We start from the raw sequence: 24,687 nt of genomic DNA, 5'->3' as shown, positions 1-24,687 counted from the left end.
GTATCACCCGCAGCGAGTCAGTAATCTATCCATTCTCTGTAATAATAAATTGATGACGATTACTGAGCTGTCTTTGATGTTCAACAGAGTGAGATATACTGTTCCATGATTGGAAAACCACTATTAGAAACCACACTGACAATCGAGAGCTGATAGCTTTTTTGACTTCACAGCCAAATATAACCTGACGGTTTCAGCGCTAGTGATTGGCCATGTATATAAGGGCCTCGACAACATGGCTAGAGGTTGTAAATTGTCCGTCCGTGTCATATCCCCAATGCTGAATTTCATCTTCTCTGCTTTCAAAACATTACAGAATTTTTTTATATATTTTTCTGTGACAACTGTATCATATAATCAATTTTTTCTATGTATATACAGTGGTAGACTTTATGTTCACGTTTAAGCAAGTTAAACTGGTTGTGGTAATGGTTACTTCTTAAAATTATAAATAAACAGATGCATTGTCAGATGTTGCAGAGATGTGTTTACTACTGTAATATGTAGCGCTGAACCTAAAGGAGTATATTCAACATGAATTATGGTGCTTGAGAGTTTGAGACGTACCTGACACCCGATTTAGCCCGCAAAACACAACAACTAAACAATTTACAAAAATTTTAAAGTAGCTGACATATAAACAATTCGCAAAAACCTGTTTGATTTCTAATGCTATACCAACAATGTGATTATAATTTATACAGCATTTCTGAAATAGGTATAACACAGAAAAGAATACCACTTTCGCGTATATATATACTGTATATGACATCTACTTAAACCTGAATATATCAGATTGATGAAGAAACTAATATCGTTCATTCTTAAAGGTCTTGAGGCACTTTCAGGGATCACATGAGCTCACACCTGCTGTTTATCTTATAGACTTTCACAGTTCCCATGAAGTGACAGGTTAAGAATGCTTGCGTTGGAATAAGACCGTTCTCCTCCTGCAGCGTTTTACCAGTAAAGCTGAATTCCTACTGATAATGAACGTGTCATAACAAATGAGTTGTGGTTTTTGACAGCCGGATTCACTCTGTAATGGTGATAAGAAGATAATAAATGAAAACTTCTGTTGAATAACACTGACAGAAGATTTGCTTTCAATCTTGCCGCTAAAATGTCTTGAAACCGTAGCAGTTTCGGAGATCACTTTTTATATTTACGTCATTTTGATTACGAATTATTGTTTCAAGAAATGGTGGATAGACGAAATGAAAATGACCTAACCTCTCTTCATTTACCTTGCATTCTCTGTAACCATGCCTGTATGTGACTAAATATGAATAAGACACATAATTAAGAGAAAAACACACGTGCGTTTGAAAAGTTTATTCTCTCACGTAAACGCATATACATATATATCTGTAGCATGTAAACGTGTACTTAACATAAAACGTAGTAAACATAAAAAATCGGAAAGCACTTTCCGCATAGCACAGTTTGTAGCACGCCCTGAACAACATTGGCTTTACTGAAAAGGACCGGGAAAACTGTTAGAGAATTATCTTCAGCTTCTTCTGCACGAATCTCTTCAGCCGTAAGCTGGGTGTCTTTTTCACTCTCTGCACAGGCTTGTTGATCAAGCGGGATTGATCTGTCTGCACAAAGCTGATTTGGACAGGTTCGGGGCTCCTGGCCGTCCGACAGAGAGACGGAGCCCTGTTCAGAGCAGACGGTGATCGGCGAAGTCTCTTGTCACTGGCCCTTCTTACCACACTGTTGCGACGAAATTTCCCCAACTGTCTCTGAGAACGCCAGGTGGGCAGAGTACGCCCTGATGACAACAACAAACGTTTGGTATCTGGGGCTTCCTCACCAGAGCTGTCATCGATGGAACTTCTGCTGGAGTTGGCCGCTAATCTTATGTGCTGATCATGTAACTCTGATGACTAGTGACGTAATATCTGAGCAACATACGGCTTTCAAGATCAAAGTATCGCCGATGAAATTAATATGCTTGGGGGTTTTTGTGCATATATTAGATTGTAGTGACGTAATATCAGAGCAACATACTGTTACGACCCAAACTGTCTGTATTATATAAAGAGATGGCTTGTTCGAAATACACGACAGTTTAGCCGCACAAAAAAGTAACCAAAACCAGCAGATTTTATTTTACAACAATTTATTGGCTTTAACAAGAACAGATAATAAGACTTATACAAATGCTAAAGTACTTACGTTTTACAAGAAAGGATAGCAGTATCTATACAAATACTAAAGTACTTACGGTGTCAAGTCCGAACGGACGCATATATTCCACAATATATACCACACAGGCATAAATGCTCAGAGGCAAATTCACAAGAGGGAAAATCCACAGTATAACTGAGTGTATGACGAAATATACACAAAATTCCACAGACAGGGTCCGTATACTAATAAGCACTGTGTATACAAGAGCACAAATTAAACATAGAAGTTCAGACTGAACAAGTGCTCGGTGGAGATAGGACATAACAAAGCCAGAGGCTATAGAGACACCAAAATTCAGCACAAAAGGCCTACTAAAGTAATACACAGCAAAAGCATCCAAACTCTCAATAATTCTCTTTTCTCTCCGTTTGACCTGCTTTCATAGGTCTTATATAGCCTGGTGGAATTGTCTAGAATAAGAAAATTCCTGAACACTTGATGTAATCAAACAGGCACCGAACTGAGCGCATTCTGGAATATTCTAAGGTAGAGGCAGACAGCAGGCGCTGAACTCAGCATATGTAAACAGTGGCAAGCTAAATTTAGAAACTGACGGCAGTCGTACACATAATACCGTCCTTAAAATCGTGGTAACGCTGTTGCTGATATATAGTTTCGATTATTTCGCAAAGCGTAGTTGGAATATATTTAGATGTGTCATTCATAGTTAGGTGAATATTTGTGTTCTGAGATGTGGTTTGGAATGAAGTATAGTCTGAAGTTCAAGTTGTGTGTTTTTAGGCTTTGTGCATATACTTTTCATTCTTTGTTATGTTTGATGCACTGCAGGAGATAATGCTCTATTGTTTATAGTGTTCCTGACAGGCTGGGTAAGTGAGAGAAGAATTGCGGGATCACAATTGCCAGAAGTGCTTTAAGTTTCGTTTTCCCTCGTGACGGGCGTGATGTATTTTCATGATATTGTTTATTTGGTAATAGGAACGAATTTGATTTAATAATCTTTCCGTCTAATATTTTACAGAGCCATCGTCTGCGGGATTCTTCAACCCCTTCGTCTTTCCACTAGGAGGTTATTAGGCCGTTGATCAATCTATCGATTTCTGCTTGACTGAAAAGGGTATCTATGTCCTGTTGATTTTTATGAAGGGTCGTTTTTTCGCCTGGTCGGCAATTTCATTCCATCGTATGTTCACGTGCACTGGTAGCTATACTAGAGTTAGTTTATTTTTTGTTTTTGTATTTCGGTTGTTAGAATTTCTATTTCTTGCAGGATGTCTGATCTACTCTCAGATTTTTTTTTGATGGAAATTATTCCGTTGAGAGAGGCGCTTAATATGGCTACTCAGTTTGGTTTGTTCTCAGGAATCCATTGTAGTGCAGTTGTGATTGTAACTAGTTCACTGGAAGAGACGTTGAGATGAACATTGTAGTATTTGTCAATATGATCTAAGGTCTTTGTTTTGATATAAACTTTGTTATCAAGTTTAGAAACTCGGGTGTGGAGTGCAGTGTCTATCAGTGGACTAAAGAACACCACTGAGGGGTTTTGTTGACAAGTGATATCTAGAGGCTTTGGCAGAGAAATTTTGTATTTGCAGAGCAAATTTTAAATTTTTAGTTTTTCTTTCAGATATTATGGGTAACAAAAAAAGACCTCTTATATAAAAGAGCGTGACATGTTCGGCTTCATTTAGAGTCAGTCTGATAGATTGTCTTACCCTAATGTTGTTCTGTTAAGTCCCATTTGAATGATGGCGTGTCCAAGACAGAAGCATTATTGGAAACTAAGAAAGTTGGAAAACAAATAACACCACCCGACGGAGCTATATCACAAGTGGGGCCAAGGTTATGTGATTTCGTAATTAGTTATATAGTAGCATAGCTTTGTAGTACGTCGGCCGCTGCTGTTTGTCATTTTCTCTTTACTAGTGAAGCGATGAGTAACCAAGCGACCACCTCTCGGTATATATATATATATATATATATATATATATATATATATATATATATGTCTTATTAATAAAAGGTTATACGGTAAGCAAAATATGCAGCAAGATATAGATGATATGCTATGTGTATTGTATTCCGTACCATGCATGCTGTTGGCAATACAAAAAGTTGAAAGCATATCAAACAGAAATAAGCACTGTGGGCATACCACCTTATGAAGAGCAGTAGCACCATGGGAGAAATCAGGAAAGCTATTTAAGTAACAGTCTGAGTTTCTTCAGCACAAATCTCTTCAGTCGTGAGCTGGGTGTCTTTTTCACTTTTTGCACACGTTTGTAAGTAATACTAGGTGCATCTGTTTGTTGACAGATGACTTGCGAGGTCTCGCGACTGATGGTCGTCATGTGGAAACAAGGATCTTCAATTACATCAGTCGATGGTCGATAAATGACCTTGTGACTGGATCTTTTCACAACACTGTTGCCGTGGATTTTCTCCAGGCGTTTATGAGATAGAGAGGTGGTCAGTGCATGCCCTGGCGATGTTAACAAGCGTTTGCTATCTTTTGTTACATCGGAGGAACTGTCATCAATTGTACTTCCACTGGAGATTTCCGCCATTCTGCAGCGTTGATCGTGTAACAGTTTGTGTCGTCCCTTGATGGCCTCGTCTCGAACTCTTAAGGCCAAGGTTTTCCTCTGGAGATGATTAAGTCGGACTTCCAGTCTCTGTCGCTTGAAGCTGAAATTATATAGTCGCATAATAATCTCTAGTTTGGTTGTATGCTCCGTAACGTGTCAATTGGTCTGAAGTATTTGACGAACTAAATATGTTATACTGAATTGTACAATAGCATGACCTTGGTAAGAAATTCTTGACAATGCTAACCTCATGCTCCTCAGTTTTTGTTTACTGTTGTCCAAACTCTGTGCTACAGCTGCAGAAACGTCCTCCATGATCGTTCGTCTGACGCCATTAGGGGTAGTAGGTTTAGGCGTAGGCATCCATTCAGGATCGTGATATTGGGTTGGGAAAACTGGCAGCACATTTTTTAGCGGTGTATTAGAGAGACATTGAGATTCCTCAAATGTAAAATCCATGGAGGGGGCAGTGGTATAGAGAGAGTCGTCATTAAAGGTGTCCATTCCTCTGTTAACTGTGCCTGACGTGGAATGAAGGTTGGTTGTGATCAATCTTTTTTTTATTACTGAGATCACAGCATGAAACTTTGGTTGACACCTTTCTCTATCAGTTTGGAGGATTCTTACCAGCTGATCATCGCGTCATCGAAGTTCACAGTTTCTGGCACATGGCAGATTCAACCTAAGCTACAGAATGATACACTAATCCACCCTTTTTCTTTTGTTAACAGTTATGTCACCATAATCACTTATTCAGAATCGCTTTGAAGTTCATGGGACGGTGAAGTCGATTATTCAATAATAATTAAACAAACAATGAGACAATTGTTTAATTTTCGGACTGATTCAGTACTCGGTATTAATCTAGTGTCTTAGTTCTTTGCTCTTCAAAATCGTTTTGTTATTGTAACCCTTTTAAATATAATGATGTAAACAAAGGCAACCGTAGATCCCTCTCTTCAAGTGTTAACTCGTCTCGGGTTGTTGTTACGTGTAAGTCAAAGAAATGGTGCGGAATATCTGAGGGGGAAACCTTCATGGGAATGCCGTACTTGCTCTGTAATAAAAATAACCATTTATGTATCTATATACTGCTGTATAAGGAACGTTGATAGAAAAAAAAGCAGCCTTCTGACTTCACTCAACTTTGTAATTATCTTGATATCATTTTCTTTTGTCAATGCCATAAAAGCTGGACGATACGCACCATAAGTGTGATGTACACATGTAGTTGTCATTAAGTGCGGAAGCTCCACCGGTAAGACATTGGGACTCTTTACATTTAAACAGGAAGCAGTTGTAAGGTGGGAGTCGTCGACAACGCTACTGAGGACGTGATTGAGCACAATAAATAATAGATCTGGAAATGCTTCTTCAAAAAAAAAAATCTGGCAATAAAAAAATCTGGACCCAGTTTCACAAAGCGGCATACAACATTTTTTTTTTCATCAGAGCCATTGTCCTATATGTGTAATTATTGTAGTCCTGGGCCCAGGACACGGCAGGGGCCATTGCTTGACACTGTTCTCTGCATTTCATACGTCGGATTTCTCTCCCAATCGACACACCAGAGTTACGGTGCATAACACAAACTGTGATTGCTTCCGCTTTGAGCCAATCATGAACTTAGGATCTCTGAGCTGCATAGTTATTATATCGAGATTGCGATAGAAAGAAAACAAATGCACAAGCGGCACGTTATTAATTTTATCGCCAGATGCGATGTTTGTGTATGAAGTTTCCAACTGAAGCAACAGGTTAAATCACTACAAATATTTGCTTTGTCCAAGTTGATGAAACTTTCCGCCGTAGGAATGTTAGAGTGTAACTGTCCTGATATTTTAAATTTTACTTTTTTTCCTAAACCAGCCGCGTAATTTCACGGTCATAAAATTTGTACACAACAGTGTTAATTTTATATGACTACTTTATCTGCTATAAAGCATATGCAGGAATGTTACTATCTGTATGTGCGGTTCTCTGATCTCAATATGCTTGCCTTAAAGAAACGTATGGTTATATGCCTGAAGTCTATAATAGTAAACAAGGTCAAGTCGGAACATTAAAAAGGGAGGTAAATTACATTGTTTATATGCATTACCTCCCTTTATTCCCTTTAAACGACAGTACAGCACCTCGCTGAAACATATTTCACTCGAAAGCAGGATACTCAAGCTTTCTCAGAAATATCATACTTTATTACTTTAGAAAGATTTCACCGAATAACATGTAAAACAAAATGACAACACTGCACAAATGGCTGGTGTGAGTCGAGGCAGCCATCTTGAGCGTTTTATCCGATCAAACACGATGCTATCAAATTGCGCGACCTAAATTGTGATGTAGCCTTTAACCTTTCACTCCATGAAGTAACATAGGATAACACAGAACTACTGCATAAGACATCATTTTGAGATCGTTTACAACGATATAATGTAGCCGAAGGGCCATTTCACACAGTACAGTGAGGCAGATCTGAATCATTTACGGACAACCACAGAGGCAAAATCAGTGGATTTACAAGCCGTGTAATATTTAACGACAGTATCACAAATTTATGTCCTACAGTAGCATACCCGTCTCGGTCCAAACCACATTCATCTCCCAAGATTTAGTCAGCAGTTTCTAAATACCAAATATTAGAGTCAGTGAAGGGTTTTGTAGGGATGCTGAAGGTTTATGGGAATGAGGAGACGGCATCTCACTGCACAACGCTTAACATTAATCAAATCTTATGATTCTGTAAGACGGGTATGCAATAACGTTGGGAGGACTGCGGGAGGGCCCACGCCATTCAGACGAAAACGGCTCGATTTCTGAGCACACAAATTTTCAATCCGTTTCACGTTACAGACTCGGTACACTCGGTTTACATATACCTTTATTGGTCCAAAAGAGTATTTGGAACCTGTCTCTCGATGTCTGGAATCTTAGAGCTTCCGGAGCCTAGGCAGTTAATAAACCCTCGCCTATAATTGGCATGTGAAGTACACATGTTTGTGTTACAAAATAACAAAGCACAAACTTGTGTTGAACCAAAATGAGGTAATTTATGCAAAACAAGAGAAGATGTTGTATTTTGCAATCTAACACACCTTGTGTTCAATTCTTTCAATTCAAGACCTTGTGATAATGCAACACGAGATCAAATAGAACACAAGACTTTTGGTGGAAAGAACAAGACGATTGTTTTATGTGTGTGCGTGCGTGTGTTCGCGAGTGTGCGTGTGCGTGTGTGTGTATGGTGTCCATACGAACCTGGTTACTGTGATTAATGTGTACTTAACATTGTTTAGTTTATCCGCACGAGTTATTTGAGTAAATATTTTCTCAACTGGCATAGTGCCAATATCGACTGTATTTGTGTTACATATATTTTTACATAAAATATGAAAGGGATCCGATAACTAAATATGTGTCCAAGGGTGTAGTACTCATTCACAGCCTTGAGGATGAGTATTAATTTTTCTCTTAAACCACGCTCAAGCACGCCACATAGGATCTCAGAGCTTCCGGATCCGGGACCCTCGCCTCGTTGGTTCGGATAATGGTCTCCCCAGTTTTCATTTGCTTCCTACACCCCTGGAAAAGATAATACAGTACAGAACAAAATTATACTTTCATTTAGGTCTTGCCTTTGCAATCCTAAGGGAAGGATTATCTTATTTGATGACTGTTTGGTGATTCATGGTAAATTACATGCTCATTGGTGTGTGATGTTATGGAGTTGTTACAGGGCTTGTCATTTCAAGCCGGCAGTCCGCCTTTAATGTAGCGTTATGTAACTTCTGTGTTTGATAACACAAGTACATTTAATATCAAATACATGTACAGCTGTGACCAAAATACGCCAAACTAGTGAAATAACCATATAATAGATACAAATCCTTACAATAGGTTGTTTGTTATTTTGTGTAGTCTGAGATTACAACATACGTGAGGCTGACAAGAGTTATCTGCCCAGTCAGATGGCGGCTAGTGACGGTCGCTACCCAAACAAACACAGTGAGCGACATTCAGGAGGGACCGGTCAGCAGGTAAACTGATACTTTTTGCTGCGTAAATTTTGTGAAAAAATGTAATATTGAATTTACCTTATGATTAACTCAGAGTTTCAGAAAAGACGCGCTATTCTAAGCCACTGGACATTCATTCTTCCAGCATATATTTTTGTATGACATATGTAAGCCTAATTGGGCAGGTTGTGGGGTCACGTTGTCCCAGTAAATGCATAGTAATCAGATGACCATTGATCTGCACCTCGTGACTAAACTAGGCCGCCCAGCGGCTGGGGCTGTATAGTACCAGTAAGCTATTGTTGTCTTCTTTTGCCAGTTTTCTAGGAGTTAAAATGTTTGCATAATCAAATAGTGTGCATGCAACATGGACTTGCATGCGTGAGGTTCGTTTGAAACCATATCCTTGAGTAATCCCAGTCATAAATAATACAGGAGGTAGTGTTGGGGAGCTTTTGTTGTAAGGACTGATATAACTGTCAGATTTGTAGAGCTGTGTGAAAAATGTTTGCACGACAGTGGTTGGACTTAGCGTGATTATGCTACTCCACTAATAGGTGTATGAAGGGTTGCTTTCGATGGCAGACAAAATTGAGGGTTGGAATTCTGAAATGAAAACTCCTTTACACAGGGTCTATATTATACTCTTACCGGTAATACTGTAGCTAGCTAGCCGCCAGGAGAATATCATTGCAACACCCAAGTGTTCATATCTCTGGCGTGTAGTTCGTCACAGTACTGCTGTATATGTTTAGGTATGAGATATAATGGCTTCAAGTCTTTGCATTAAAACGAGATTTAAGGTCAGCCTTTTATGGCTATATATCTGACCTACCAAACAAGACTGTATAAATTACCTTTCTCTATACATGATCATGTATTCCATCTAGTCCACTGAGAGTCAAGGACTGACCCGTGCAGAGTTGTTCTTGAGATGGTACCACAAAGCGCCCAGTCAGCCATGCTGGATGCTTGTATAGGCGACTTGAGACAGAATGAGCTTTGGCGTTGTGCCAACCACTGAGCTCTTGCTGACCACACAGTTGCGTTCCGGAAACATGGCTAGTCAGGGAAGGGCCACCCCTGCCAAAGGTGAGCTTCTTACATAACATATTGGCTTTACACGGGAGTTAAAGCGTCATAATATACACCACTTGACCAGTGGGGCCACGTTCTCTAATCAATGCGGCTAATCGACGCGGCTAATCGACGCAGCTAATCGATGTCGTTTTAAGTCTGGAAATTGTTGAATATGGCAGTGTCTACAAGGTTTCCTCCACTCAGAAGTCTCACTACCAAATCGTATTACTTAAATGATATCAATTAAGGCACAGGCGACATTTAAAAAAAAAATAATATCATCACACATTTCATGGTCATCTTACGACTTGTTACATTTCCTTCAGAAGATAAGTCTTACTACCAAATCGTATTACTTAAATGACATCAATTAAGGCACAAGCGACATTTAAATAAAACAATAATATCATCACACATTTCATGGTCATCTTACGACTTGTTACATTTCCTTCAGAAGATAAGTCTTACTACCATATCATATTATTGAAATGATATCAGTTAAGGCACAAGCGACATTTAAATAAAAAAATAATATCATCACACATTTCATGGTCATCTTACGACTTGTTACATTTCCTTCAGAAGATAAGTCTTACTACCATATCGTATTATTGAAATGATATCAATTAAGGCGCAAGCGACATTTAAATAAAAAAATAATATCATCAAATATTTCATGGTCATCTGACGACTTGTTACATTTCCTTCAGAAGATAAGTCTTACTACCATATCGTATTATTGAAATGATATCAGTTAAGGCGCAAGCGACATTTAAATAAAACAATAATATCATCAGACATTTCATTGTCATCTTACGACTTGTTACATTTCCTTCAGAAGATAAGTCTTACTACCATATCGTATTATTGAAATGATATCAATTAAGGCGCAAGCGACATTTAAATAAAAAAATAATATCATCACATATTTCATGGTCATCTTACGACTTGTTACATTTCCTTCAGAAGATAAGTCTTACTACCATATCATATTATTGAAATGATATCAGTTAAGGCGCAAGCGACATTTAAATAAAAAAAATAATATCATCACACATTTCATGGTCATCTGACGACTTGTTACATTTCCTTCAGAAGATAAGTCTTACTACCATATCATATTATTGAAATGATATCAGTTAAGGCGCAAGCGACATTTAAATAAAAAAATAATATCATCACATATTTCATGGTCATCTGACGACTTGTTACATTTCCTTCAGAAGATAAGTCTTACTACCATATCATATTATTGAAATGATATCAATTAAGGCGCAAGCGACATTTAAATAAAAAAATAATATCATCACACATTTCATGGTCATCTGACGACTTGTTATATTTCCTTCAGAAGATAAATGGTTATATGTATATCAGATGTTCAATTCTAGCTCCCTGACACAGCAATATAGTCTGTCTCAGTATAGCTTATTAACATCTGACCTGATCCAAACTATCTCTCACTGCACACGGTGCGGCAGCGATCATAAATTCGGACGTTTGACAGGTAGATTTGAGAAAATTATTGTGTATAATCAAAGCATTTGTGGTATATATATCTGTATATAATGATTTAACAATTTAGGTTTTCTTCTGCCCGTGGAACCACTTCTTAATGGCACAGTAGGAAAGGTAATTTACGCAGACTTGAATTCTATTTTATATTTTAATAAAACCATACAGGATTGCCAGGCGGAAAGGGGAAGCTCCTGAGGTACTCTTCCTTTCATCCAGGAGTTAAAGAGGTGGGTGTGGACGGGTTCATTTGGATACGATTTACTATGGTGTACAAGAAAGCTGTGAACAATATTAATGGTCATATATATATATATATATATATATATATATATATATATATATATATATATATATATATATATATATATATATATATATATATATATATATATATATATATCTATATATATACCGAAGACAGGATCCAATAACAATATACCGTCAGCAGACGAACCAAAAGCATGGCCTATCCTTTATTTGCTGAACGCAAAACAAGGACATACATATACCAAGGTTGCTAACTTGACAGTCTCAGGTTTACCGCGACTCTTTTTAAAACCCTGGTCTCTTGCTTTCCAGGCAGAGGCTCTGACTACTTTAATGTGTCAATGTATAGAGAAAATACCCAGTAAAAGCTCGTACAAACTCCATTCTATTTTTTAAATGTAACTGAGATATTCAGCCTAGGCTAAACTTGCCCATTTTATGCAACAGCCAATCAGCGACAGCCTGATAACAGTTAAAATTCTTATTATTCTTACAACTGATGCCTATATTTATTTGATTGTTTTTATCATACTCAAGAATATTTGACTTATACGACGGTGACCGCCATTCGCAGTTTGCTGGCACACATTGATGAATATAGAAGTAACTGAAATGTATACGCTTTCTTCAGATTAAAGGGTCGAGTGGTCAGGCGATGTTGCTGACTGGTAATAATATGAAGACCAGAGGATCAGCCAAGGCAAATCAGGCAACCGGAAAGTCCAACAAAAGGTTGTGTCAGCGTCCTAAAATGTCTATAACCAACTATCACGTATCACATTATCGGAGTTGCCTTTGGCTTTGAAGAGGAGTTGCCTCTCTTTCATATCGGTGTTACGAAACACAACAAATGCAAACAAACAAACACAAATTACATTTCTTCGTTTAATATTCACATTATGATATTGTCTTTTAAGTAGTTTGTTATTTGTTTATTTATGGAATGGCTTCGTGCTTTACACCATTACATTTATTCGACCTCGATCAGCATTATGTTCGGAGAGAGCTGGACAGAGCTGGGGGAAACCCACGACCATCTGTAGGTTGAGTAGTCCCTCGTAGTAAATTGTTAAAATGCTACTAAATTTAATAATCATATTTATTGGTTTTTATTGAATATGAATACTTATGTTCCTTTTGTTCTTTTAACCATGGTTTATGCCTTGTTGAAACAGGGCCGACTTAACTTTTCAACCGAAGTCATTCAAAGACCAACAAAGTAAAATAAAGAGAAGAGGTAAGAAACGTGCCCATCAGCAAACAGTGAGTGAGATGTATGTTGCCTTTTCAATTACTGTCTAAATTAATGCAGGGAAAACATTCAAATGTACCACAATGTATTTGTCATAAAACTTCTGCATTCAGATAATACGTTCTGTAACTTTGATGGCAGGCAGTTACCACTTGAGGGACACAATATACATGTAGCTAAATAATGACCCTTTGGCAATATCATTTCCAGAAGATGTGAAGAAGAGGCAGGCTAAGTTTGATGCTATGATTGAAGGAGAGTTGACAGATTTACCTCCCAAACCCAAGTCCGCAGTCAGGATATTCATTAGTTCCACATTTTCAGGTAAATTTATTAACATTATTGTTTGTATTTAAATTTACCTAAAAGCCGAAATCGAAAATTAAGCGTTTTTGTTTACAGTCAGTAAGTTTATGGTCGGACTTGGATGTCATAGTCTTGATGCAAAATTGCATTGTTTAGTCTGTCGGCTCTTGGGATAGGATAAATTGGCTTACTCGTGTCTGGTGATTACTGAGTCTGAAAAGTAGTGGGGAAACTGAAAGCTGCTGTTGTCATTGATGTGTACGTGAAGTTGTAAGGTGAAATTCTCTCATGTTCCTGCGGCATGGGAAAGTATTGTGTAACGTGTTAGGTTTTTTGTGACTCACAGACATGCATGCTGAGCGGAACACGCTGGCCCGTCACGTGTACCCAGTGCTGAAGGAGTACTGTACCGGACTGGATCTGGACTTCCAGGTAGTGGACATGAGGTGGGGGGTCACTGAGGACAGTCAGAATGACCACTCGGTAGAGAACTTGTGTCTGCGGGAAATTACCAACTGCCAAAACCTATCACTTGGACCAAACTTTGTGGTAAGCTCTGGTGGTACAGTTCAATTCATGGTTTCAAAAGTGCTTTTAAGTTTTCTTTCTTAATGTTGTGAGGAAACTAATAATATACCTACTGAGGTAGCAAGAGAAATAAATCAGATTGCAGTGGATTTTATACCGACATAACATGAAAACAGCCAAATGTGAAGGTGAAACGAGTATTTATTAATTTTATTCAACTGGTGTGTTACGCCGTACTCAAGAATATTTCACTTATACGACGGTGGCCAACATTATGGTGGGAGGAAATCGAGCAGAACCGGGGGGGGGGGGGGGGAACCCACGACCATTCGCAGGTTGCTGGGAGACCGGAGAGCATGAGCTGGACTTGATCTCACAGCAGCTGCATTGGTGAGAGGCTCCTGGTCACCCCTCGGCCATCGAAAAGGTGAAATGACATCTGAGTCATGTTTTTTTCCCTATTATTCACAACCAATTTTTGTGTTGTTAGTCTATTTGTAGGACTGATTAATTCAGTATTCTTTTTTTTTAAATTGTTCACAACTGATTTTTATGTTCTGAAGTTATATGTAGGACTGAGCGATTCAAGATTTTGTTGACTAAAACATCAACTTATTTGCAGTGTATTTTGGGAGACAGGTATGGCTTTCAGCTTATCCCCGACAAGATTGTCTCCAGTGAGTTCAAGAGTTTGTTGGGTGAAGCATTGTTCGTGGACGCAAAGAGCGGAAACCTTCTGACTAAGTGGTATCGACTGGACACTAATGCCGTGCCACATCAGCATATTTTACAGGTAAGACACAGCCATTGCAAACAAATTTTCGCTGACAAAAGACAATACAAAATTTAGCACCAGAAAACACCATCCGAGTGTAGTATTTACTCTCTAGAACTGAACGTTTTCTGTGACTTCTAATTCGTATCGATTTTTTTTCAATGTAAGAAGTGGAACTTCCTTTTTTAGCGACAAACAATTTTGCATTTTAGGTTCTTAACATTTATTTTTATGTCCAGCCCATCAGGAGTGAGTACTCTTACTTTGGTGACCACAGTCCCGGTAATGAAGAGATGAGTGCTAAGCACCGGGCGGCCTGGAGTGCCGTACTGGATCAAATCCGAAAGACATTACGCATTGCGCTCAATCTCTGTATCAGAAAGGCCACATGAGTGCCGACCGTCTAAAGCAGTTTAACTGGTCAGGTATGTTTTGGAACTACAGGAAACGCTACGTCTAGAATTTTTATGGTTTCCATCCACCATAATGCTGGCCGCCGTCGTATAAGTGAAATATTCTTGAGTATGGCGTAAAAACACCAATCAAATAAATCAATAAATAAAGGTTGCTTTTATAGGTGCATATTCATTAGAGTACATCCCATGGCGCATTTTAACGAAATTCGTGCTTTAACTGTAACTGTCAAAATTATTTTTACTGATGTTGTTTCATCGCTGTCATCATCATCAAAAAATCATCAAGACATATCTCTAAGGTCTAATATTTCACGTGAGTGAACATTTAAATAGTAACGCACAATTCATTACATGAACTAAGATAGGGTATATTTTTTAAGCGCCTTGGAGGTTCTAAGCTGGTGTCATTATCTCAGGTGGACTTTGGGTTTTAGAGGAATGTTCTCCATTGTTTTACCTGTCGTTATTTTAATTATTGCTTTTTAACAATGATTCATGGTTCTTTTAAGGCCAAAAGAGTTGTGACATGCAATTAATGTTATTTTTAATGTATTTTTTTAAGTGACTGAGTGCGAAATAAACAGGGGTCTAATGACAGCACAGGACCCCAAAAGTCACGCTTTGTTTTTCCACCGAGAGTTAGTAGGATTGAAACAAGGCGATAGCGGGACGACGAAGCCTTTAAGTATATTGACTCTACCAACGAAGGTGGAGAGGTATGAATGGCATCTTGTTAGGGCTTTGAAATAGTTACATTTAGGTAACACATAAATATCCATATGTGAGTTGTCTTCAAGCCAGTCTCCGTTTCTTTCATCAACATAACCTCCAAAATTCTCTTCTATCACTTGAAAAATTGAACTAACAGCTAGGTATAGTTTTTGTATGGATATATACATTGACCTAAACAAACACAGTTGACCGTAGATAGGTTTTAATTTAATGATATTGATAAATAATTAAGTAACATAATAAAAATAGAACAATGGTAAGCAGACACAATTAAATCAGTAAGAAGTAAAATTTTGTTGCTGTTACTTTTTCAGATGTCGTGTTGACGCAGAAGCACAAAAGAAGCTCACCGCGGTGGCCACGGAAGATCATTCCCAAAAGTACTTGGGAAAAAGTAACTGTTTCCATTTCAGCTTGCCTTGGCGGACTGGAGGGGTTGATGTCAGCAAGTGTAGCGAGCACTTCAACATACATCTGTCAATTTCATGTAAGCTCTCTTCACTGAAAAAATAACCCAGCTGATTGATGATGCTTATGAAGATCGACAAGATTCATCAAGAGCAGCGAGTACTACAGTGAACCAGATGAAATTATTCACCATCTCAGTTTTTGTGTGGCGAAGTGTGAGTCTTTTTGTGGCAGACAAGATACCCCTTGAGGCTGTGAAAAAGTATGTTTTGGATCAGTCCTAACCGAAAGCCACTTGTCATCCATGCAGAGTCAGGAGCGGGGAAAACTTCTCTGATGGCGTTTACTCATGAAGAATCTAGGTAAATGGTTCGGAAAGCCTTACATTGGCGTCCATTCGCTTCCTTGGTACATCTCCAGGAACAATTAATCTGTATTGACGTTCTTCTTTCTGTCTGTGGACAGTTGGCAGATGCCACCGATATTATCATGGAGCCAGTTGGATATCAGAATTTTGCTAGTCTTGTTCAATACATGCCTCGCTTTTTGAGACGAGTTGCCACTGCAGCCAAAAGGCCTATTGTGATCCTGCTTGACTCTGTGGATCAACTTTCCCCTGCTAATTCGGCCTACACAATGAAGTGGTTACCACTGAACCTTCCTGCAAATGTCCGTATGATTATTTCTACCCTACCAAGTGAACACAACATCCTTAGCAACACAAGAAAGCGGATTCCTGAAAACAGCTGTTACTTGCAGGTTCCTGTTCTACAAGAAACTACTGTCAAAGAAATAGTTTCCAAGTATTTGTCTTCAAAACAAAGAACTCTCACCAACGACCAGTTGATGATATTGATCTCAAAATTTCAACATGATCCTTGTCCTCTGTATTTGAAACTTTTACTGGACAAAGCGGCTTCATGGCATTCTTACACCCAACTGTCACACATGAAACTCGGAGACTGCGCACGCCTTGCCATTCACCTGCTCTTTGAAAGCCTGGAGAAAAAGTTTGGACAGATTCTTGTTCAGGCGGCTCTTGGATTTATCACCGTTTCTCTGAACGGTATAACAGAGATTGAAATGGAAGATGCTCTTTCATGTGATGATTATGTGTTGGATGATGTCTACCAGTTCCACGACCCTCCATGTGATGGCATTGTCCGAATACCGCCCTTACTCTGGGCAAGGATATATGACGATCTCAAGGAGTACCTAGTAGAGCGACTGTCACAGGGAAAGACGACCATGTACTGGTACCATAGACAGTTCACTGAAGTCGCCACAGAACGTTACCTAACCGGTGATAAAGGAATGCTCTTGCACAAAAAGATGCTGGGGATTTTTCTAGCCGATTCTGGAGTACAAAGGACTATAAGGCTTACAAAGCGTAACAAGACTGTTATCAAGGCAGACAGACAAGTTACACATCAGCCCATGATTGCCAAAAATAGAAGGAAGCTGGAATGTATTACACATCACTTAATTAATGCCAAGTATCAGGTCTCCATGGATATGGCCAAGGAGAAAGTGTTCTGTAACTATGATTTTCTCACCACCAAAATCACAGCATTTTCTGTGCAGCATGTTGTCGCTGAAATGGACGCCTTCCTGGCAGAAAGACCAGATAAGGAAATAAAAGCCATAAGAGAATTCATGAATACCTCTGTCGCAGACTTGAGGTACCCCATGCATTTAGCTGTACATTTGCTAGCAGGCGTCGCTAGTGAGGACGGATGTATTTTCCTGGACGAGTTGCTAAGACGCGCCAGACATTGTGTTTATAATCATAAAGAGCCGTTGCTTATCCCCGAGGGCTCTTGTTTCGCTCCAAGGGAGATGTCCAGCACTGTTGTAACACACTGTATGATGGGCTGCAAGGAACTGATGGCGTGCAATGGCACTTACTTGTGCACAAAGGAAGAAGGAGTGGACGACGGAGAGGAAGTCTCCGCAGTGTTAAATATCAACAACGGTGAGCACGAGGTTCTCGACAAAGTAAAGCCTGCAGACTGTTTGGTTCCTCCCATTCTAACTGACAGTAAGCTTTACATGTTCACACAATCATCTCTCATTTCCCACAATCTCAATACAGGCGAATCCACCAGAGTGCGTATAAACTCTGGTTCAACATATGATGAGGTGTATCTAAGCTGTGTGTCCTCACAGACGCATGGACTGGTAGGACTGTTAAGCTCTAATGGCACGTTTGATGTTTGGGATCTGACGATAGAAGAATGCATTGAAAAAAATGAACCTCAATGATTGGAGTGATGTAACGAATATCGATATTGGTAGGTCCTACCTCGTTGTTACTGGCGCCTTGAAGAAATCTGTGGGTGATCAGCTTGGAGTAATTCTTACAAAGTCATTGACTTCAGGAGAAACCGAAATTGTTCATACACAACATCCTTTAACATCTAACTCTTTGCGAACTTTACAGAGTTCTGAGTATTTGACTGGGCTGAGCCAAATTGACTGCAAAAGTTGCTCTGTGTTAGTTGTTGGTCTAGCTCCTCTCAGGGTTGTCCGTGTTATTGAGTTTCAATATTATATAAAGGTCATGGAATCTTTTACGTCTGTTCATGGTACTGTGGTCTGTGTAATTAACTCTGAGAGCAAGGCCCAACTTTACTCTCTTGAAACTGGTGAGAACGTGTTTTGTTTTAACACTGAAGATGAACAGCTTGTAGCTGTTTTATCAGCACAGGTAATGCTCAATGAGGTACCTACCATAGTGTTTGGTCGAAGAAACGGCGACATCACATTCCACAGCTTAGATCACGGTGAACAGATAGGACAAGTGAAAGCTTTTGATAGTTCTGTTAAAAAGATCTTACTTCAGAAGAACAGTTTAGTGGCTTGTGCTGTAAACACGCAGTTAAAGGTTTGGGACTTAGAGAAGCTTGTACAACTGGGAGGAATGTTGACTATTGGCTGTCAAAAAGATAGTGTCTATGAAGAAATGATGGCCACAACTGTCGAGATTTCTCTTTGCAGCCAACGTTTGTACACATCAACTAGGGGTAAGGATATTAAAGTATGGGACATCAGCTCTGGAAAGCTACGTGCATGCTATCCCTGTGGCATGATAGCTTCTTATCTGAAGGCTTGTAGGGGCGAGGCAGAACTGTTGGTTGTCTTCAGTAAAAGTTCAGAAATGGTGAAAGTTTTACACTCAGAGACAGGAAAGGAAACGATCGCTAATATGCCCACTAACGTTCTGGCGGTGACCTTGTCGAAGGATAAATGTACTCTATATGTTGTAACCCACTACGAGGGAAGACTTAAGTTGTACGAGTTTGAACTTCCAAGACTCCGTCTTGCAAGAAGTTTTCGGCTCCAGAAGGGACTGAATTTCAAAACCGTCGACGCCCTTTTGAGCTGGACAGAGAGGTACATTGTCCTTGTAGTAGAATGCACAGCAGAAGACAGAAAGTCTATTGAAGGCCAGTGGAAGAAAGGCGGTTTTGCTCCTCAGCCTCACCCGTACCGGTTCTCTGCCATAGACCTGACCCACACCAGTGGCACTCTACTCCACTGTTACCGGCAGCTCAGCAAGATCCCTGCTCTGGGGACAGCCATGGTGGCACATACCGGAAACACCATGATATTCTGTGTGCGCAGGTGCGTGTGTTTCTGGGATATCCCGACTGGAAGGTGTGACCAGATGATCACTAAGTCTGGCAGACACGGTATGTTTTATAACCCGTCCTGGCTCGGGGGAGGAGACAACGATGCCACAGCTTATGCTACTAGCATTGTCCAGTCCGAAGATCGAAATTTCGTTGTCCTGGGCTCGGATGATGGATATGTGACCACATATAGAGCAGAGAGTGGAGCGCCTGTTGGGATGAAGGCCCCGACAACAAAGCATCACTTACCAGTAAGTTAATTAGGAACTATTCATGTGATATGTGACTATTTGTAGACCAATTCTGAATTTCTCCGCCGGACGCAACCAAAACCCACATAAAGTATTAGGAATCACAAAAAATTCTATAAAGAAATTCTATATTTCTTTCTTGTCGTATACCTGTTTTTCTCCACATTTCCCGTCTTTCTTGTGCTTTAGTTGAAATCAGTACGCCAGTTCTCTCCCCTCTCCTATTGACACACGATGATTGTAACTCTTCATTCAGCATTTGTTGTTTGTCCACAGGTATCACGTCTGGCCGTTTCAACTAACAGTAAATGGGCCATGTCCACTTGCCAGAAGAATTTCCTGAAGTTATGGGATATTCGGACGGGTAACGAGCAGTTCTCTCTCCGACTGGACAACAAGGTCCGTCACATGGCGGTGTCGCCGGACTCCCAGCAGCTCGTCCTGCTTACAGGAACCAACGCCACCAGGGTTTTGCTCTTCCGCATTTTTCCGGGGAAAGAGGAGTCATGAAGTTGACAACGACACGTAACATATGTGTTTATTATACATTGACATGGGGAGTAAACATAGTAAGAACTGGACCTCTCAGGGATATAAACTGCCATATAAACTATCGAACTGTATGTATGAAAAGCCAACTTTTGCAGATTTTGTCCGGAATTGATGAATTTGTAAGGAAACACTTGTGGACATAAATGTAAGAACGAACACACATCCTGATGACAGTTAAATACAACATTTGAACTGGTGTCATTTTTTTTCATCTAGTAATCCGGATGTCATAATTTTGTCCATTTTCTTACATATTCACATATTGCAGATGTGTCTTTGTAACTTGTCATAAATGTGATGTAAGGTAGTTGCAATAAATTCTCCACGTATTACAACTTGTCATAAATGTGATGTAAGATGGTTACGATAAATTCTTCACGTATTACTTCCAATGTTTTAATCCGTCGCCTGTCTTTATGAGAGGTTGGGTAAGTTTTATGACTAGAAAGGAGATAACTTCGATGATTATATTGAGGGCTCACTCTTCGATGAGTCTTAAATCTGCAATTATTGTTTTCTTTTGTGAAATAGTTTAGTCTTCAACACTTCCTCGACTGAGAAGACTGTTTGAGTGTCTCCAATCTCATATTTCTCTGGGGACAATATTTTGCCAACATGACAGGTCAATGAGAAATACTTTTTTTAAACAACTTCATTAAATGATGGGATTCCATTCTAATTTTTTCAACTTCAAACACCAGATAAACCTTCAGAAAAGGCTACAAACTGAATTTATATTGCGACTCACAGTGTCTTGTTTTACTGTACTTTGTCCATCAATTTTCGCCACGATATGCCTGAAATATTGCCGATGTGGCGTTAAGCCATAATCATTCATTCATTCTATCAATGTATATACCACAGCCTTTATTTGACAGACCCGAGATTTAATCGTTCCTGTTGTTGGTAATGAATATATATTATTTTGACACAACTTTCTGTGTTTTGTGGTATGAAACCTTAACATTAGTGATCATATTTGAAAACATAAGGCCATTTTAATAAATTCTTGTAGTTAGCACCTCTCTTGAGAGTCTTCTGACTTTAAGAACAAAGGTTTCATCGAAACTTTTCTTCTTCCAACCGGTCCTACAACTTTAAAGAAACCTTCGAGGTCGACGAAACTTATATTTTGTAAGGTGGGGCGGCTTCTAGTGACTTGTCATATGTATTTTTCTGATAGCAGAGTGAATCTTGGAACTCATTTTGTTTTTCGGTTTTTTTTCCGAACGGGCTAACTTACTCAGGCATCATTGCTTTTTTGGAGGCGAGTCATGTATTCCAAGCGTTAATTATGAAGAGAACTAGCTGGTACAGTACGAATGCAAGACCTTTGACCAATACGGTCGTGTGTTCGAACCCAGTTCTTGTTGGTTCTCCTGCGACTGAATGTCAAAGGGTATGTCAGATACGAGATGAAGGTCGGTGGTTTACTCCAGGCACTCCTCAATCCATATACCTCAGCGCTGTCATATAAGTAACAATAAACGCCTAACGACGCTCGTGAGACTGATTGCTTGGTCTGTGAATCGTGGAATGCTCCCAGTAATATTTTTGTGCATTTCTGGAGGTTACATGAGGGAAGTTTTTCAGTATTAAACTTTGCCCAAGGTCGGTGGATTGTCACGGGCTTTCCGGTTTCCACCACTCATAGTACTGTAAGTAGGAATATTTCGAGTATTGACTCAAACAACAATCGAATTTTGTCAATCTTAAGACAGGAAATTAAACAAACAATTTCCCTCTTCTAAAGACCAGTGTTAAAAACCCATTATTCCATTGAGAAAATTCAAGATATGATCAACTATTGCGTTCAATTTAAATGGGTAAATTACGTGGGAATGATCACAAATCATCGATGAGCTAGATGACTGTAACAAAGTGAAGTAGGTGCGTTTGCAAAGTGAGGCATGCCTCGAAACAGAGGTCCAAAGTCGGTTTGGGTGCTGCTTTTTTAAGTATTACAGATTTAAACGTGAAGTTTCCCTGAAGCGTTTACCTCAAATACCGTACAATCACGTAAAAATATAACCTTTATCAGTTGCAAGTGATTTTAAGCGTTCCCGTAAACGCTTGTGATGACACCACACCACTTTTCCAGGCTCAGAGGAAATGCCACTGTGGTAAATTTAATCGCCATTTAGTACGTTATAACGAGTGTACGGGATGACACGTATATAGGGTTGAAATCTAGTTTTCTGAACCATTAATAAATTTCGCTCAATGAGAAACTTTGCCCACCTGAGACAATCCTGTCCGAGTTGTGTACTCATCTGCTCTGTAACACGTCACTGTTCAGAAGCACTACAGTATAACAGCAGAGAATGATGTGTTTTTCTGCTTCTAACCGCCTGTGTAGGCGGGAAGTTTTGAGGGGTCGTGCCAATCTTGGGCCGTCGCCATCTCGTGTACCCTAACAGCTGTAAATGGAAAGCAGCCAAGTTAAATCCCATCAAATTTCTTCTACACTACAACTACTTACTACGAGTTGTAAATTACACTGACTTACGTTTTGCACTTACTGCCCTGGACACAGGTGCACTCTCTCATGGTTAGCATGGTGTGTCAGTGTAGGTGCACCATGGCCACATGACGGCGCTGACGCTGCCATGTTGCTATTAGGCGTGGTGATTTGACGTAAATAACGTTGAAACTGACCTTAAATCTGAGGCAAGCAAGCACACGAAGCATTAACTTTAAGTAATAACTAATATAAACTACCAGGCAAAAGAAAGGTTTCACCCACTTCTTGAGCCCATAAAACAAAAACAAAGTCAGATGTAAGAATCAAGAAGATTGGTTTATAAACAGGAATCATTGTGAAATATTCTCTCAAAAAGGCTTTAAAATATTGGCATTCAATTGGCTACAAAACACAATGAAAGAGACAAGGGGTCAGAAGAAAAAAATACACAAATGTAAAGTTAACTGGCAAGTGCATGTAAAGTCACAGTATCCACAGAAATGAAGGACTACAGTCATCAGTAGCGAGTGTGGCCACCCTGGGCATCAATGCATGCAAGCACACGCCTCCGTATTGACGTCGTCCGTCGCCGGATGACGTCAGCTGGGGTAACGTTCCATAGGTTTAACAGAGCTTGCTCAAGTTCCTGTTGGTTAGTTGGAGGAGGCACCAACTGTCTCAAACGGCGGTCAAGGTGATCCCAGAGATGGTCAATGGGGTTCATGTCTGGTGAGTTGGCTGGCCAGGGCAACACGATGACGTTTGCGGTCTCGAGGTAGTCTGTAAAAATGCGGGCAGTGTGAGGTCTTGTGTTGTCGTGTTGCAAGATCGATCCTTTTGGCTGTCATTAAAGGAAAGGAACGACGACAGGTCTCAGTACCTCATCAAGGTATCGCTGGCCAGTCAGATTACCTCGCACAATAACCAGCTGCGTCTTCATTTGGTCACAAATCCCTCCCCAAACCATGACGCCTCCGCCTCCAAACGGATAAACCTCTCTTACGCAGTTTGGCGCGAGACGCTCGCCTCTTCGTCGGAAAACTCTGCCATCGTTCCTGAATAGACAGAACCTGCTCTCGTCTGTAAACAGCACTCTCGCCCAGTCACGTCGCTGCCACTAACGTACAATACGTGCCCATCGCAATCTGCGTTGACGGTGTAAAAGGGTCAAGGCCATCCTACGGAAGGGGCGGTAAGGTCGTAAACCAGCTGAACGAAGACGATGCAGTGTTGTCCTGGGGCTAATGACATGGCCTAGTGCCGTCCCCGCTGTTGACGTCGCCGTGACGAATCGGTTTCGGAGGTGGATCTGCCGGATGTAGCGATCTTCAGCCGCAGTTGTTACCCTCGGTCTTCCCGATCTTGGTCTGTCTTGGGTCTGGCCTGTCTGCTGATAGCGTATCAACAACCTCCTGATGGTGGTTTGGCTGCAGTTGAACGTTCTTGCAATGTGACGTTGCGAGACTCCCATGGTGGACATACCGATGGCCTGGTCTCGTTGCACTTGCGTAAGTCTTGGCATACTGTTGGTGTTTTTTCGGTCACTGAATGTCTGCTCTTTCGAGCAAGAGTATTTATGCAACATTACCGCACGTGCATCACGAGCCATGCCTCAAAAGGACGTTTTGCATGTTATCGCAATTTCACAATTCCAATTGCTGCGTTCGTGACGATGCGCTCTGGTAGAGGAAACGATGAATCAAATCCGGAACCGCGCTTTTATTTTTTTATGA

At 40.0% G+C, this 24,687-nt stretch overlaps 1 protein-coding gene across 1 annotated transcript; it reads left to right on the top strand.

The window, feature by feature from the left end:
- Positions 1 to 9,828: 9,828 nt before the first annotated feature.
- LOC135470953 (NACHT and WD repeat domain-containing protein 2-like) lies at positions 9,829 to 20,629 on the top strand. Its single transcript, XM_064750039.1, is given in 15 exon segments — positions 9,829 to 9,862; positions 13,098 to 13,211; positions 13,540 to 13,742; positions 14,344 to 14,514; positions 14,736 to 14,868; positions 15,475 to 15,628; positions 15,959 to 16,024; positions 16,185 to 16,296; positions 16,298 to 16,333; positions 16,335 to 16,394; positions 16,396 to 16,446; positions 16,448 to 16,489; positions 16,491 to 18,093; positions 18,731 to 19,938; positions 20,215 to 20,629. Coding segments are annotated over 15 exon segments (4,221 nt in total). The 3' UTR covers positions 20,449 to 20,629.
- Positions 20,630 to 24,687: the final 4,058 nt, after the last annotated feature.

The sequence above is a fragment of the Liolophura sinensis genome, chromosome 1 (genome assembly GCF_032854445.1).
Source record: "Liolophura sinensis isolate JHLJ2023 chromosome 1, CUHK_Ljap_v2, whole genome shotgun sequence".
Taxonomy (NCBI): domain Eukaryota; kingdom Metazoa; phylum Mollusca; class Polyplacophora; order Chitonida; family Chitonidae; genus Liolophura; species Liolophura sinensis.
The sequence above is the reverse complement of the archived record's forward strand: the minus strand, read 5'-3'. Positions and strand labels throughout refer to the sequence as shown.